At 35.7% G+C, this 15,770-nt stretch overlaps 1 protein-coding gene across 4 annotated transcripts in view; it reads left to right on the top strand.

Annotated features, from left to right (window-relative positions):
* The window catches only part of SEC24D (SEC24 homolog D, COPII coat complex component), a 105,627-nt gene that overhangs the window by 61,420 nt on the left and 28,437 nt on the right, over positions 1-15,770 (top strand). For all 4 annotated transcript variants that reach the window (XM_025466005.2, XM_035709744.2, XM_025466003.3 and 1 more), the window contains exons 10-13: positions 1,493-1,608; positions 9,007-9,131; positions 13,739-13,930; positions 14,731-14,824. In XM_025466005.2, coding sequence (XP_025321790.1) covers positions 1,493-1,608; positions 9,007-9,131; positions 13,739-13,930; positions 14,731-14,824 — 527 coding nt within the window. The remainder of the gene's footprint in view (positions 1-1,492; positions 1,609-9,006; positions 9,132-13,738; positions 13,931-14,730; positions 14,825-15,770) is intronic.

The raw sequence follows: 15,770 nt of genomic DNA, 5'->3' as shown, positions 1-15,770 counted from the left end.
GGGATATCCAGTCCCACGTCAGGCTTCCTGCATGGAGTCTGCTTCTCCCTCTGCCTGTGTCTCTGCCCCCCCCCCGCCCCCCCGTATCTCATGAATAAGAGAAAAATAAGACAAATCAATTTTAAGAATCAATTTTATTTTTTTATTTTTTTATTTTTTTTAATTTTTTATTTATTTATGATAGTCACAGAGAGAGAGAGGCAGAGACACAGGCAGAGGGAGAAGCAGGCTCCATGCACCGGGAGCCCAATGTGGGATTCGATCCCGGGTCTCCAGGATCGCGCCCTGGGCCAAAGACAGGCGCCAAACCGCTGCGCCACCCAGGGATCCCTCAATTTTATTTTTAAGAAAAAATAGACAAATCAATTCTTGGTGATTATTTTTTAAGTCCAACCTACAAAAACAGTCCTGTTGTGATCATGTTGTTTCACAACTAAAAATAGAGAATATAGATTTGTTGGTTTTAAAATACATTACTTGGGCAGCCCCGGTGGCGCAGAGGTTTACCGCCGCCTGCAGCCTGGGGTGTGATCCTGGAGACCCAGGATCGAGTCCCACGTCAGGCTACCTGCATGGGGCCTGCTTCTCCCTCTGCCTCTCTCCCCTCCCCCCACCCCGTGTGTCTCTATGAATAAATAAATAAATCTTAAAAAAAAAATACATTACTTCTGTGGTTTTTACGAATGAAAATGTTGCTCTTTATGAAATGCTGAAAACCAGAGCATTGCTGGTTATTCTAAATACTTCTATTGTCAGTGGTTTAATAGCCAGCCCTATTAATCTCAAGGCAACAGGAGTTTGTTTTCACAGAGATACCAGGCCATATTTGTCCAAGTGTTCAGTGTGTGACTCATAAGTGTTCCTGTGCTGTTGGATGACTTCCAGGTCATTGCCAGAACTAACCTTCTTAGACATTTGAATCAAATTAAGAGTTCTCAGCTGAGATCTTAGTGGTATAGTCTTTCCCTAATACAGTAATCCTCCCCACTCTGAAGTCCAAACATTAAAAGATTACTATGCAAACTTTCCATGGCTGAAGACATCTCTTAATTAAAGGATAATAAATATTGTAGTTAATAGTATAGTCCAAATAATGAATGTATATTTCTGTTGGGTATATTGAAAATTTAAGTAGTTAGAAAAGTCAGAATTCCTTTTAAAAGAGGTAATTAAATAGAGATAATTAAATTTTCTTTGTGACAATTTAAAAACACCAGTTTTGTTATCCCCTGTCTCTGCACAGTGGTCCAAATCATAAATGTTATGTATCATCAGTAACTTGCAGAAGAGTCAAGATTTTTTAAGAAAACCTTTGTACTTTCCACACATGCTTTTTAAATAGTGGATATTTAGAATATATACTATATTATAGCTTTAAAATACTCCCCCCCCCCACACTAATTCTTTTCCTCCCATAATAAATTTTAAGAACTTACTAAGTTGTCTGTGTTATGAAAACAAAATATTTCCTTTCTTATTTTGTTTTTATTAGTTCCACCGTTCTATTTCCAACATCTGGACCACATCGGGAGAAGGCTGGACCACTATGAGAAGCCGGAGCTATCTCTAGGATCTTATGAATATGTTGCTACTTTGGATTACTGCAGAGTAAGTGTTCCCAGGACTTCAAGTGTTTATACGTTGATGTCAAATTCAAGTGAATAACTTTCATATGTAAAAACTGAATCTTGATTCACAAACAAAGCATTTTGGGGGTATCATGGGGATGTAGAAATGCCTCAGACACAGATCAAGGCTTCTAGGCTGTTAACATGATTAAACTGCCAAACTATTCAGTGCAGTGATTATTTTTAAAAATAAAGAGTGGTGCCAGAAATAGAAAACAAGAATTTAATTTTTATGTCCCTATCAGATAAAATATTCTGGATTCTTAAAGCAACAGTTCCATATAGTGCCTCAATCTCATTTGTTTTGTCAGTGATTTCAGAAGATTTTCTCTTCCAAGGCAGAAGCTCAGCCAATATGGTCAATAGGACCATGACAGTTTTCTTTGCCTCCTTTCTGCACATGAGTTGTCACCACAGTGATTTAGAGTTCTTAGAATCTTCCTTGGACTACGTGAGAGCCTGGGATTCTGGCCTTTGGTTTCCTTGCTTTAAAACGTAAGCGTGAGATGCCTCCCCATTTCCTTAATCTAAAAAATTAAATTCAAGAATTTAACTTTCCTTATAAGACCATTAACTGTTGGCTTTCATACTATCACCTCAGCCATCTCTTCAGTTTTACAAAACTCTCACCACATACTCTGGACTCATCATTCCTTTTTACAACTCCCATGCTTTTGGGTAAGATTGTTTTGACCAGACTATCTTTGCATCCTTCTGTTACATCTATATATATACTCCACCTAGCAAACTCCTACTCATTCTGTAATACCTGGCTGAAATTTTATTTTATGTGACTGTGTGTGATGTGTGCATATGTACAGTTTTCTTTGACTTTATCATGGTGGTTATTTAGTAAATCTTCTAGTGCTTTTTTTTTTCCCATAGAATTTGGTTCATATATTTGTTGTAGCAATTATTCCTATGAAACTTAAATCTTCTTAAATGTTCCCCCCCCTCATAGAATTCAGTATTCTTGGTGACAAGAATCTTGTCTTGGCTGTCTTTATGGTATCCACCACAGTGTCTATCTAGTACAACTGGAAGATAGTGTCTATCTAAATCAACTGGAAGACAGTTGATCAGTGTATGTGGAATGAATGCATAAATAAATGAATGAATGAATGAATGAATTTGCAGGTCTTTTACTATTCCCAGGACTGGCTATTTCCCTTTCCAAATGTCACAGTGAGAGTGACATCATTATGGGTAACTTGCAGGGCTCTAAAATTCTTCGGTACTTTGGAAGCATTTTCTTGGGATTGAGTTCAGATTTCAGCTTATATCTGAAGTATCATATGTAGACCTGAAGAAACAGTCATTCTGACTAAATGTCTGTCTTCCCCTGACAAATATGAATGCCAGCTGATGCCCAGTTCTCAGAAAACAGCCTCTGACCCACAGAATTCTATCACAGATATTTGTGAGGGGACTAGTCCACGTATTGAGTATAAATTACAAAAAATATTTTTGCTAAATAGAAGTTTTTTTTTTCAATTGATTGGATTTAAATTTTTTAGTTAATACAACTTTTGCATTTATTTTAGTGTTTTGTATGATTTTTTTACATTACATAGAACTGGTAATTTTTTTTTCATAGACTAGTTATTAAAGAAAAGTTAATGCTTTATTAATTCAAAATGTGTCATTTGAACATATTTTGACAAATGTAAGAACATTTTTGGTATAACTATATCAGACAAAAAAAAAATCCTAAAGTACCAACTACTTTTAGACAGTTAATTTGTTCTTTACTGCTGTTGACTAAGGGTGAATGATTAAGTAGACCACATAAATAATCAAGTTCTAATTAAATATAATAAAGCCATTATAACTAGTGATGGAAAATTTATTGATTGATCTTTGCAACTATAGTATAAATATAACTATGTTTTCAGTTTCTAGTTCTCTGCCAAAAAGGCTATATTATCTTGATTTTATGCTTTTTTAGTAGAAACTCAGGCAGAGAGTCCAATCTATTTCTGGGAACAAAAGTCTTCGTATCTTCAAACTCTGTTATCTGGAAATGTTCCAGATGTCTAATTGATGGAAAATTTCACCCAGCAGGCAAGGAACCAAATTAAAAAAAAAAAATGTACATTTTGAAGAATGTTTTGTAAGCTTAATCTACCTTTTATTATTCCAAGTAGGATTCAAAATAAAAGATGATTTAAGTATCTTCAAATTTAATTATAATTCAAAATGTAAATAAAGTATAATAGTGAGTTGCCTTAGGGATTTGGACAATGAAAAGGAGCTTATTTAATTTGTACATGTGTTTTTTGATACCATACAAATTTAGAAATACAAAATTACATTTTGCCCTATTCATTTTAGTTTATCTTGATACCAGTTGTATATAATAAAATTAACATTGGCTATTTACTATGTGTGATGCTCTATGCTAAATGCTTTTTTTTGTGTTGTGTAGTTAGTACTCAAGTGAACCCACATGATGCGTACTATTATTACAAGAGGCCTAGAGAGCTTAAGTGCCACCCTCAGATCACACACATAGAAAGTGCTGGACCCAGACTGAAAGCTCTGTTGGCATGACCACAGAACCTCTATTCTTTATCAATATACTGTGGATTTGTAGGCAGTTATTTAGGAAATCACTATGGGGTTCTCCTGGAAAAAAGTACCTCAACTCTTGTCATATAATTGAAAGTTTTTCAATTAAAAGTTTACGGAATATATCTGTACACAAAGTGTACCTGAAACGTAAAATCCCATTCCAAGCCAGCCTTTTATTTTTCCTAAATAAAAATGTCATCCCTCCACTCAATTTTAATTCACTGTGACATTTAATGGATACCTAACCACCCAAGACACTTGGTTATGTGCTATGAGGGATACCAAAGCTAGCAATGAACCTGATTTCAAGGTACTCCGTATGTGTAGACTCAATAAGTATATAATTATGATATAAACCCAAGTATGATAAATGTTTTAAGAGTCAAATAATCCTATGGTATAAACCCAAGTATGATAAATGCCTTAAGTGTCAAAAAATGCTATAAGAGAATGGACAAGTGATGACATATGACTTGGAGGGTGAAGGAAGGCTTCAAAGAGTGACTTGAGCTGGTTACACCATGAGCAGAGTTTGGACATGTGGAAAGGGAAACAAAACAGTGAGTAGATACAGAGTATTTGCAACTTCACTTTCTTCAGGGATGAGTCAGGTATTGTAGATAAGTGTAGATAAGTGATGGGGAGTTAGTATGGGACTAGGATAATTGGAGAGGATGTTCCCTTTCCTCCAAAACACATTCATATTCAAGTATTTTTTAAAAACACTGTGCCAAACAAAATACTTTTCTGGCCAAATTCTTGGCCCAGGCCTGCTAGATTGTGACTTCTGGATAGGAAATGTTTTGAAAATGGCAAACACTTAAATTAGTTGAAGGAATGTGTATTGGGGAATAATGGGAAGTAAAGCTGGGAAATTGTTTTGAGATACAGACTAACCATTTATTTTCCACTGGGTTTGTCATCTTACCTTTCATCTCCTGGTTTTTATACATGTTTGTTAAATGAGTATTGTGGGGAGTTAAAAATGCCAGGCCATTGAGGAATTTATGTTAATTCAGTAAGTAATGAGACCATTAAAGGTAAAGAGGGAGTTGTTTCCTTAATCCATTCATCCATCCATCCACACATTTATTCACTCAGTCAGCAGTATTGAGCAGTCTTTTGTGCCATGCTCTGTGTTTGACTCTGAGGACTCAGTAAACATTCTGTCCTTAGAGGCAGTAGGATTGTGATCTGTATTGTGTCTTTGGACCGGTTATTCTGATAGCAGTCTGTGTAATGAGAGGAAAGAATTTGGAAGCAGGGGGACATTAGAAGTTAATGCAGTAATCAAAGCAAGATAAAATGAAAGGAGTATAGTAGTTCCTCAGAAATTTAGAAATAGAATGACCGGGTATATACCCAAAATTACTGAAAGCAGAGTCTCAAAGAGACATTGGCACACTCATGTTCATAGCAATATTCACAATAGCCAAAAGGTGGAAGTAACCCACGAGTCCATACATGGATAAATGGATAAACAGAATGTAGTATATATGTATGTGGAATATTATTCAGCCTTGAAAGATAGGAAATTTAGACCCACACTAAACATGGATGAACTAATGCTAAATGAAATAAGCCAGTCACATAAAAGACAAATATTATGATTTTATTTTATGAAGTACCTAGAGGAGTCAAATTCATGAAAGCAAGGATGTAGAAATGTAGAATGGTGGTTGCCAGGGTCTAGAGAGAGAGGGGAATGATAAGTCATTGTTTAATGGTTTCAGTATTGCAAGATAAAAGAGTTCTAGAATGGGTGGTGGTGATGGTTGCACACCAGTGTAAATGTACTTAATACCACTGAACTATACAATTTAAAATGCTTAAATTGGTAAATTTTATGTCTATTTTACCGCAGTTAGAAATACTTTTGGAAATGAGTGTCTAAATTTGGGTGCCAGAACAAGAATGCTTTACAATTAACTGGTGTGGATGGTAAGAAAGGTGGGCAATTCCACAGAGAAAATGAGATTTGAAACCCAGATTATTTTTGAGGATAATGCTTTTTCTTTCCTTATAGAGAAGGCCAGTATAGTGGGATAAATCTTGTCTTACCTGCTAAAATATTGAAGTGAAGATCCTGGCAGGTCTGCTATAGTTAAATGAATGCTGCTCTGGAGCTCAGACCATGATTAGAAAGAATTTGAGGAGTCACCTATAAAGTGGTGCTGGCTAAAAATATAAACGAGATTTCTGTGATGGAGCATGTGGTAAGAAAAAGTGGGTGTCTTTTGGAGAAAGATAAAATAAAAAACAAGCAGCAGTCAGAAAAGTGGAAGAGGAAATGATATTGCAGTGACTTGACAGCTTAGAAAGTGAAAGTGCCATGCCTAAAATTGGAGAGAGAAAAGAGATTTAGGATGAGAGCTGGATTTTACTTAAAGTCACTCATTTGCAGTCAGGAGGTCTTTGGCCCTTAACAGTGGTTTTGGTAAGATGTCATGAAAAAACCAAGTTTTTATAAAGTTTATACCTGTTAGGCTTGGCTGGACAAAGCAAGCTGGATTGAAAGGGGAGAGTAATTGATTAAGGCAGCCAATGATGAAGTCATTAGAATTTTCTAGGCATGAGAGGACAAACTTCTGGATGGTTAAGAATAGGGACTGGGTGAAACATGAAAGAATTATTTTGAAAGGATAATTAATGAGACTTGGTGATTGAAAGAAAAGGAATAGTCAGATCTAATTTGATATTTTTAAGCTCTGAGTTGATGTGTAGTGAGGTTATTGATAGATACAGAGATGTTGAAAGAGAGTATCATTTAGAGGAATGAGGAATTAGTTTCCCATGCATAGAAAAGTAGTTACAGTGAAGCATTTCACAGAGATGTGTGTGATGGATTTATGGAAGCTATTCTGTGGGGAATGAGTAATGCTGAACTTAAGAGAACACAAGAATGGTAAGACACATTTGGGTTGGTCACAACGAGGCTTTGGCTTAATTAATGGAAATGATTAAAAAAAAGGAAATGATTATTATTTTTATTTAATATAATTCAATGTAAGTCTATGTTATAAATTAGATTAGGTGAGAAAGGATTTGCCAAAAAATAAAATAAAATAAAATTGCTCAGATAGCAGTACAGTTCTTTCTTTTCCTTGTTTGCCTGATTTTGAATGTGGCAAAGCAATGAAGCATTTACATTGGTGATTTTTAAGTCCTGCATTTTTTTTTTAATTTCAAGTGACATACTTTATTAGAAGAGTATTGTATCTAGACTTATAATGGATATAGAATGAATCAGTAAAATAATTTGGAGACATTGTCATCTAATTTTATAATTATAATACAATTTTATTTTAGAACGTTTGTGTTATTTACCATAAAGTTGAAAATTGGATTAACCTGAACTCTTGTTTTAGTTTGAGTCACTAAGTTTGCCTGTGGCTCTGTTTTCTAAATACTTTGTAAGACTCAACTGAAGAAGCATTTCCTAAGAGCTTTTTGAACACCAGCCAGTAAAGGGACCAACAGCTACAAAACATTTATATAGCACCTGCTTTATGTTATAGTGATTGTTTTAAATAGATGTAGAAAAGGCCCAATATTCCATCTTCTACAACAAATATGTAAGGAACAGGTAAGTATTTGACAATATAATATAATTTTAAGTTATACAATTATATTTTATTTTTAAAAAAATCTTATTTATTTGAGAGAGACAGGAAGAGCAGGAACATGGGGAGTGGCAGAGGCAGAAGCAGACTCTCCACCGAGCAGGAAGCCCAATGTGGGGCTTGATCTCATGACACTGAGACCATGACCTGAGCTGAAATCAAGGGTCAGATGCTTAGCCCACTAAGCCACCCAGGTGCCCCTACAATTATATTTTAGTATATAATTTCATATCTTTAAAACTGAAAGAGCTTATGAAGAAAAAAATTGAAAATAGTGTTATTAAAGAGCACTTGGGTGGCTCAGATGGTTAAGTGTCTGCCTTCAGCTTGTGTCTTGATCCTGGCTTCCTGGGATAGAGTTCTGCATCAGGCTCCCTGCTCAGTGGGGGAGCCTGCTTCTCCCTTTCTCTCTGCCTCTCCCTTCCACTCATGTACTCTCTTTCTTTCAAATAAATAAATAAAATCTTTAAAAAAAGACAATAGTGTTATCAAGTTAATGAAGTTTTACTAGTTTCAAGACAAATACTAATTATTGCATGTACTCTTTGGGGGCACAATTTGTCAAGGTTCCAGACATTTCTTCTTCTTCTTTTTAAGATTTATTTATTTATTTGAGAGAGAGAGCGAGGGAGGGAGGGAGGGAGGGAGGGAGGGAGGGAGGGACCGAGGGAGGGAGGAAGGGAGAGGGGAAGGGCAGAGGGAGAAGCAGACTCCCTGTGGAGCAAGGGAACCCGATGTGGGGCTCAGTCTCAGGGCCCTGGGATCATGACCTGAGCCAAAGGCAAACACTTAACTGACAAAGCCACTGAGTCACCTCACTCACTTTTTCTTATAAAGCAGAGGGTTATAAGCAAGGCTGGTCACCAGACTGTACTCACAATTGGGTAATTGCAGTGTTAAGGTCTTTGGAGTGCTACAAAAGTGAAGCTTCTCTGCTAGATATCATAATCCTGTCTAATTCAATAGTGTGTTACAGGTCATACCCTGGAAACAAACAGCTTTAATCTTTTTTTACAGCATCAGAGACTGTGTTCTAGAAAATTATTTAATTCCACAGATGTTATACCCAAAAATAGTAAATGAAAAGTTTGATGATCTTCAAGAGTTTGAATGTTTTATTTTGATTATACAGTGTATATACTTTATAATTACATTTGTGTGATCTGTTTGCATTCCTGTAGAAGAATAAGCCTCCCAATCCACCAGCCTTTATCTTCATGATTGATGTTTCATATAGTAACATCAAGAATGGACTTGTGAAGCTCATATGTGAAGAACTGAAGACTGTGCTGGAAAAACTTCCAAAGTAAGAGAACTCCCATTATTTTTATAAATTGCACAAAATTACTGAATTAGTTTATTGGCCAGAAAACAAGTGCTGAATATGGATATAGATATCTTTTGCTAATGAGGACTTTGGGCAAATATTTATAAATCAAACAGTACCATTTTTTTTGAGTCCTTAAAACGTCCAGAGTTGTTTTTTGTACAAAGCAAAAGAAACAAACTGATAAAAATTAATGCTATGATAAACAATATTCAAAATACACTATAAACCATAAGGAGAATCCCAACAGTGTGATGGGAAAGACTTTGGAAATCTGTTATTCATTTTCAGAGGGGTTGATTTTCCAGTGGAAGCTGGTAGCTGTGGATTGTGGTAAGAGTTCTAAGGGATGCCAGGAAACTGAACTGTTGTCTTATGGCAGAGATGGTAGTCTTTGAGCCAAATTTCCTTTGCCCTTGTCAAACCTCTGCCGCTTTACTGCCTCTAGGTCCTAGCACAAAGTGGATCACTTTCCTTGCCACTGCAGGGGTCAGTGCATAAAAGTAAAGGTGGAAAGGTGTTTTAGCAAACATGGCTCTTTTTTATAGTGTACAAACTAGTTGTTTAGGATGGGAAGTACCATCTAGTAAGGAGCCTCGGGAGCAGGAGAAACTCTTCCTTTATGAGAGGAGACATGCTTAAGAAAAAAAACTAACAAATATTGTCTGAAATGTAGTGTCTGCACCAGTCTCAACATCTCCCCCCCTTCATATCTCCTGAGGGTAAGCAGTCTCTGTTCTGAAAAGGAATGCTTTGAGGGATGGGATATCTATAGGCTTTAGGGCTTCCTGAGTCGTTGAATGCCCATTCCCCTCTATTCCTTCCACATGTGGCTGCTGCACTGGTGCATATGAGCCTCAAATGAGTGAACTCTGGACCTCCCAGGAGTAGCTTTGTTTGTATCTATGAAGCTCAAGTCATAATATTCTCAAGGATAATTTGGAATAGCTGTGAGGATGTTTAAAAAACATTGAGGTGATTTCAAACCGAATTCTAAAATGAAGAATGAACTGGGAGCAAGTTGAAGATGGGGCACAAGAAAGGCATGTGTGCCTGCTGACTGTGACTATAGTTTCTGTTACCTCATTCTTAGGGATACTTGAGAAGTGTGGACTTTCTGCTGAATATCATGTATTTTATCATAGACTTTTCTCACAGGGCTGTTTTAATTCTAACTCTGAACTTGGAACTTGAATGATATGAAAGAAAACTAAATTTATGGAAATGATGTCTCTTTCTTTCCCTTCTCTAGAACTGATTAAATTAGTCGATCCTCTTCTCATGGTTACCTCACCTACCCCTTGCTCCTTTGCAACACAGTGGTGATGTGAAGTGTATACCCTGTTGACCAAAGTTATGAAACCACACTCCTTCCCTTAGATGTCATCATGAGTTCTGTATCCCATTGGAGCAGACTGTGACTTTAGTGAGATAGGAGAAAAAATAAAAGGATACTGCTGGTTATTCCCTGCTACTTTTTAAAATCTCTCCTAAAAGTTTTTATTTAAGCTAAAATGCAATTTTCTTCCTTTATTTTTTTTAAAACAAATCTGATTGCTTTTTTTCTTCCCCAAAGTTTGTTGTGGGCTCTTTATATTTACAACTTTATATTTTTTATGATTGATAAGATTGCCATCAATCTGATTTACCCCTCTGAACTATGTAATATGCCAAATAGCTTTTTTATTTTTATTTCCTTTTAAGATTTTATTTATTCATGTGAGATACAGAGAGATAGGCAGAGACCTAGGCAGAGGGAGAAGCAGCCTCCTTGTGGGGAGATTGATGTGGGACTCGATCCCAGGACCCCAGGATCACGCCCTGAGCCACCCAACTGCCCCCCAAATAGCCTTTCTAAAGCACAATATAAGTCTTAACATCTAAGGTATGTTCATCTCTTAGCTAATCTTTTGAAAAGTGAAGGACCCATTCTTTACTATTTAATTTTAAATTTACATCTTTGATTTTGCCAGATGCCATTTCTGTCTGACTTCTCTGGAACAGGAAAGAAAAGATTTGAAATATTTCATCTGTTGTTTAAATCAAGCAGTTAGGTTTTTTTTCTGGTTGTTTTTAATGCTGCTTTAGCTAAAATGTTCAAAATGCTTGCTTTTGGAATATTCCGATTCATTTAGTTACTAACATCTTCAGTTTTGCTCTGTCAGATTCATTCCATTAAAATAATGGGGGCACGTGTTGAGAAAATTGGTAATTGAAAAGCAGAAGAAGAAACACATGTTGTTCTATGTGATATCCCATATGTAACTTTGTTAAATTTGTGTAGAATTAATATGAAGGAAAGGCTGAAATTTCATTTTCTTCTGGATATGATTTAACAAGGTAGTTATACTGTTGAAAAAGAAAAATCTAAGGTAATTCTTTGTTTCTCAAATTAAAAAAAAATATGTTCCCATGAAAACATATACTAATATTTTGCAATAATGTGAGATGTTCCAATTAAATGTTTTTAAAACTGTTAATTTAGATTCTAAATGAACCCTGTGAATCCCAAGATATGCCTTTCCCATTACTTGAAAATGTCCAAATCCATTGGGAAATAGCAATCTAGGTTTTTCTCTGTAATTTTTCTTTTGTGTCATTTGCCTTAATTGACTCTAAATTAACTATTAAAAGAGAATAAATACCCTTAGGGTTTGTTGGACGTTTATCACCTTACATAATAAAAGGTTTACTCGGAAATGGTAGTGTGCTGGTAAACTGGATCTCAAATAAATAAAACCTTAATTGTAGTGTTTGCTCATTTGTGGTATAAAATACTTCCAGCCAGGCTGATTTTAAACTAGCATAGTGACATCACTAAATGGGAGTTGGGAAGAGATGTAGTTTATGAATTTGGGCTCTAACTTGCCATCCTAAATACGACATTTCACCATCACAATAATCATCCTGAACATACCTCTAATTCCCCATGTTATCCTAGACCCTGACAGAAGCAGAGAGCATAAACTTTGGGTCTCTATTGGTCAAAGAGTCATGATACGTTAACTGAAAGGCACTGTATAGTAAGAGCCTAGGGAGAACGATTTGTAGAAATCTAGAAGAGGAATAACTTCTGGTTGGTAGCATCAGGGGAGCTTTGAGAGAGCAAGAGTATCTGTGCTTGGTCTTAAGGAGTAAAATTCCAAGTAAATAGGGATGGGCGAATGGAGAACATGGGAACGATATACTATAATGGTTAGTTGTATGAAGTCATACAGTTTAGGATATTGAGCGGAGGTGTGTGGGTGTAAAAGTATGTTATGGGCAGTTACAAAGGATAAGCAAACCATTTCTGAAAATTTTGCAAGAGTCCAAAATATATGCATTTACCAAGTACTTTTGGAAGAGATTTAAACTGCCTGTTTAAACTGCCCACCCATTTATGAAGGCCAAAATGAAGAATAAATACCCTCAATTAGCAAAGGAAGTAAAGAAGAAATAGAGTTTGAAGTCCTTAGTTTGTCAGCCTGTAATCTGCTGAAACATCAAAGAAATTGGGAAGTCTGCAGTGGCATCAACAATTTGAACTTCAGATACTTTGATCTTATATTTTATTTTCCTTTCTCTCATACTCAAGTAACTTCTTATGCTATGTACAAAGTTTAGAAAAGAGCATACTAGGCTCTTTTTCAAAAAAGTTGTCCCTAAGCAAAATAAGTTTTACTGATATCTAAGGATTAAAGAAAATGGCATATATCTTTTGTGGCTGTCATGTAACCACTGAGTACTGTTATATCCATAATGAAAATTAGTAAGAGTATCAGTAGTATTTTAGGAGGGAGGGAGCAGGGGAAGGAAGATAAAGAGAGAAATTTGGGTAAATATTAACTGGAGTTCAGACCACTCAACTCTGAGTATACTTAGTATAGACTTGAAAAAGAGTAGTCATGCCTTATATTCCTTTCAGGAAGATTAAGGCCTTACCTTGGGATTTCTCAAAAATTTACTTTTTATTATGGTTTTAGAGCTTTTATTACTTTTATTGTCTTGCCATGACATCACAAATGGCTACCTAATAAGAATTACATCATAAATTTATATATGTGATTTATGTTATGTATTTATGGTATATAGCTCTTAAAATCTCTCAATTTCTGTTGAGATTCTCTAGAATCTGAAAGAATCACACAGAAGCAAGTCCTTTCTTGATAAAAATAGCTATCCTGTTTGTAATCTGAGTGTGCCTTTCTCTTGCTTCAGATGTTCCATTTGTTCTTTTGACCTCTGGTGACTTCTGAGAGAGCTTTGTTTATAAAGAATGTAATATGCCTAGCTTAGTTATGGGAAAAAAAAAGCAAACTTTGTAATTGCAGTAGATTGGGAATACATATATTAAAGAAGGGAATATATTAAAGAAATATATTTTCATATCTATTTGACTTTTTCTTACCTAGAATTTTGAGAATTTTTTATTAACTTATTTTTGTAATATCCCCCATCCCCCTACTGTGACTAAACAATAATGAAGATCAAAACTTTAAATATGTCTTCTATATATTTTATAGATGATGTACCTACTGAATTGCTGATAGAAACTTCTCTCATAAATATATGAAAGAACTTCAAATGCTGTGTTTCTCTCATAGGGAAGAACAAGAAGAAACTTCTGCAATCCGAGTCGGTTTTATCACATATAACAAAGTGCTGCATTTCTTTAATGTAAAGAGTAACTTGGCCCAGCCTCAGATGATGGTGGTGACTGATGTTGGAGAGGTCTTTGTTCCTCTACTGGATGGTTTCCTTGTCAACTATCAAGAATCCCAGTCTGTGATTCACAAGTAAGTATCAAGTGTTTTATAATATATATCATATATTTTATATATAATATAATCAACTATCTTTTTTAATTGTTTTGATTTAGTCACATGTTTTGTTTTGTCATTAGCAAGGGACTTTTAACACATGGATTATCAAACTCTGTAATTTATGTTCTATTTTAAATGTACACCAATATCTAAAAGGAGTTTTGTTTTGTTTCATTTTATATAGAGACAGACAGCAGTTGGGAGGGGCAAAAGGATAGATATAATATTAAACAGACTCTCCATGCCCACCACAGAGCCTGACCTTGATATCATGATCCTGATATCATGACGTGAGCTGAAATCAAGAGTCGGATGCTTAACTCACTAAGCCACCCAAGCGCCCCAAGGAGGAGTTTTTTTTTTTTTTTTTTTTAATACTCACACTCAACCAGATCAGTCTCTTCTCTTTGCTGGAAAGAGATATTTCCTGCATATGGATGAGCATTCAATGATGATGGTTATAACTAAAGATATAGCCACTATTCTAAGAATTTATGATTTTAAGAGGTCAAAAATGTATATAGTGAAAAATATTTACAAAAATATTTACAATATAGTATACTTTATAAATGTTCCAAACAAATCATAAGTTTTGGTTTCAAAACATGCCAGGATATCATTCCCTGAGGAATGATTATGAAAGTCACCCATAGGTGTTCAGCGAAAAATAAATACCATATGTGTTTAGTCTTGAAATGGTAGTGATTTATTTCTTGAAGTTTATTACAAATATGCTAAACATTTAAAACCTTTTATTCATTTATTTCTTATAGCTTATTGGACCAGATTCCAGAGATGTTTGCAGACTCTAATGAAAATGAGACTGTCTTTGCTCCTGTCATCCAGGCTGGCATGGAAGCACTAAAGGTGAGAAGTCTTTTTTTTTTTAAGATTTTATTTATTTATTCATAGAGACAGAGAGAGGCAGAGGGAGAAGCAGGCTCCATGCAGGGAGCCCGATGTGGGACTCGATCCCAGGTCCCCAGGATCACACCCCAGGCTGCAGGCGGTGCCAAACCGCTGTGCCACTGGGGCTGCCCTGAGAAGTCTTTTTTAATTGCTAGTAAATAAATTTTTAAAACACGCACACACACACATATACACACACACACAGGAACTTTCATCCATGAAAGAAAATACAGCCTTTGTTAAAACATGTAGTTTGCTAGAGGCCATTCCAAGCTTCTCTACAATCTTAGAAGGAAATGGCCCAAACCATGGATTGCTCTCAGCGTTTACATTCCAGAACTATTAGCATCTGAGCAACTGATTTTGTCAGGATTTCCAGTTTAGCTCCTCCCTTTGGCTTTTATATGAACTTTATGTGATCTATTTTAAAATTACTTCAATATCAGAACCAGATATGAAGGGAAAAATCCCCCTATCACCCTCTACTTCCTTGGGGTTTTCAAATATGCAAGGGCAAGGCCTGTGGCAGTTGGCAACAGATCTGAGTGCCATGCAGGGCTTTGCTAAATGCCAAAAGCGGACACGAAGTTGGCCATGTCTTTGGTTGGGAAGCTGAGCTCTATAAAGACTGGTCATTTTGATAGTAATAAAGACAGTAATCTGAAGATGGCAAAATGATTGAAAAATACTATTGATCATTATTACCTTATTAGCACAGAGTCAAACCACTTTGACAGGCACAGCAAGTTCTTAAAAAATTGATTTTCAAATTGTTAAAGTGAAATTGAAATTAACTTTTATTTATTTATTTTTAAATATTTTATTTATTTATTTGACAGAGAGAAAGAGCACAAGCAGGGGTAATGGCAGGCAGAGGGAGAGGGAGAAGAAGCCTCCTCACTGA

The sequence above is a fragment of the Canis lupus genome, chromosome 32 (genome assembly GCF_003254725.2).
Source record: "Canis lupus dingo isolate Sandy chromosome 32, ASM325472v2, whole genome shotgun sequence".
In the NCBI taxonomy this organism is placed as follows: domain Eukaryota; kingdom Metazoa; phylum Chordata; class Mammalia; order Carnivora; family Canidae; genus Canis; species Canis lupus.
Note: the sequence above shows the minus strand (reverse complement) of the source record. Positions and strands in the feature narration are given on the sequence as shown.